General features: G+C 46.3%; 1 protein-coding gene across 1 annotated transcript in view; it reads right to left on the bottom strand.

Annotated features, from left to right (window-relative positions):
• Positions 1-659: 659 nt before the first annotated feature.
• The window catches only part of LOC108521207 (leukocyte immunoglobulin-like receptor subfamily B member 1), a 65,735-nt gene continuing 65,008 nt past the window's right edge, over positions 660-1,386 (bottom strand). Inside the window, 2 exon segments of the mRNA XM_017860895.1 lie at positions 660-1,119; positions 1,195-1,353. Of these exon segments, the coding sequence (XP_017716384.1) occupies positions 973-1,119; positions 1,195-1,353 (306 nt within the window). The 3' untranslated portion in view covers positions 660-972.

Raw genomic sequence — 1,386 nt, 5'->3', positions numbered from 1 at the left:
ACACACACACACACACACATACACATACACACACACACACACACATACACACACACATACACACACATACACACACATACACACATACACACACATACACACACATATACACACATACACACACACATATACACACACATATACACACATACACACACACATACACACACACACATACACACACATATACACACACATATACACACACACACATATACACACACACATATACACACACATCTAAAATGAGTCAGATTCTCTGATGACTCTTACGTTCATTAAGTAAACTCCAGTTTGGAATATTTCATCCATTTAGTCTGCATTTTCTAGTATATTGGCATAGGTTTGCCGCCTGTTCTGAGGTTAGGTTTTGAAAATGTGTGTAGGGTCTGCCGGGCTGTCTGCTTCTTCACGCCCACGTGGAAATGCGTGCCTGCCCTTTCTTTTTCTTGCTCAGTGTAGTTAGGATTTATGAGTGTAATTAATATTTTCAAGAATGAGCTTCACTGGTTTTGTTGAATTTTCAAGTTTTGGTTTCTCCTCATGAGCAACTCTGCTTTTTCTTATTGTTCCCTTTCTCACACCTTCATTTGGGATAATTTGTTATTCCCTTTCTAAATTCCTGATGCGAAAGCCAACGTCATTCCTTTCCTAGTGTGTTTTTTTTTGTGGTTTGCAGTTTTTCCATTTCATTGTGTGGTGTGTAATATCTATATTGTGATTCAGTTTCAAGCACATTCTTACTTCTGATTTTAGTTTTCTCAGTTCACTCATTGATTATTGAGAAGTCTGTTGCTTTAATTTAAAAAATGTAGGGATATTAGTTATTTAGACTGCAGAATCAAGCGATTCCCAAAGTTCCCAGAGGTCCAGGCTGACTGGGGTTCATTGGTGTCCACTGGGGGCAGTTCCCGTGCCTTCAGCAGTCCCGAGTCTCCTTCTGCTGAGTGTGGGGTCTGGGTCCCCTCCGGGTTAGTGGATGGCCAGGGTGGCGTAGACGCTGGGCTCAGCTGGAGGTTCCCATTTCTGGGGTGGAGGAGGCTCAGTTGCCTCCCGTCAGAGGGTCAAGCTCTGCAGCTGGGCGTAGGTCACATCCTGGGGGTCTTCAGATGCAGCAGCCTGCAGTGGGGAGAGTGAGAGGGAAGGAGCGTGGTGGGGTGGGGAGGCCTGGGGCCTGGAGAGGAAAGGACTCACCTCAGTGTCCATCTGCCTGTCCTCTTCCACCTGTGTGTCCTTTGTGTCCAGGAACTCCTCGGACAGTGGGGAGGGAGGAGAGGCCATTTCTCTCCTAGGTGTGGAGTGTTTCACCTGGGCATACGTCACTGCCTGGGGGTCTTCATCGTGTGGGCTCTGCTGGAGAAAGACACTGGTGGGGTTGTCCTTGAA

The sequence above is a fragment of the Rhinopithecus bieti genome, unplaced genomic scaffold (assembly GCF_001698545.2).
Source record: "Rhinopithecus bieti isolate Rb0 unplaced genomic scaffold, ASM169854v2 scaffold_56979, whole genome shotgun sequence".
In the NCBI taxonomy this organism is placed as follows: Eukaryota; Metazoa; Chordata; class Mammalia; order Primates; family Cercopithecidae; genus Rhinopithecus; species Rhinopithecus bieti.
Note: the sequence above shows the minus strand (reverse complement) of the source record. Positions and strands in the feature narration are given on the sequence as shown.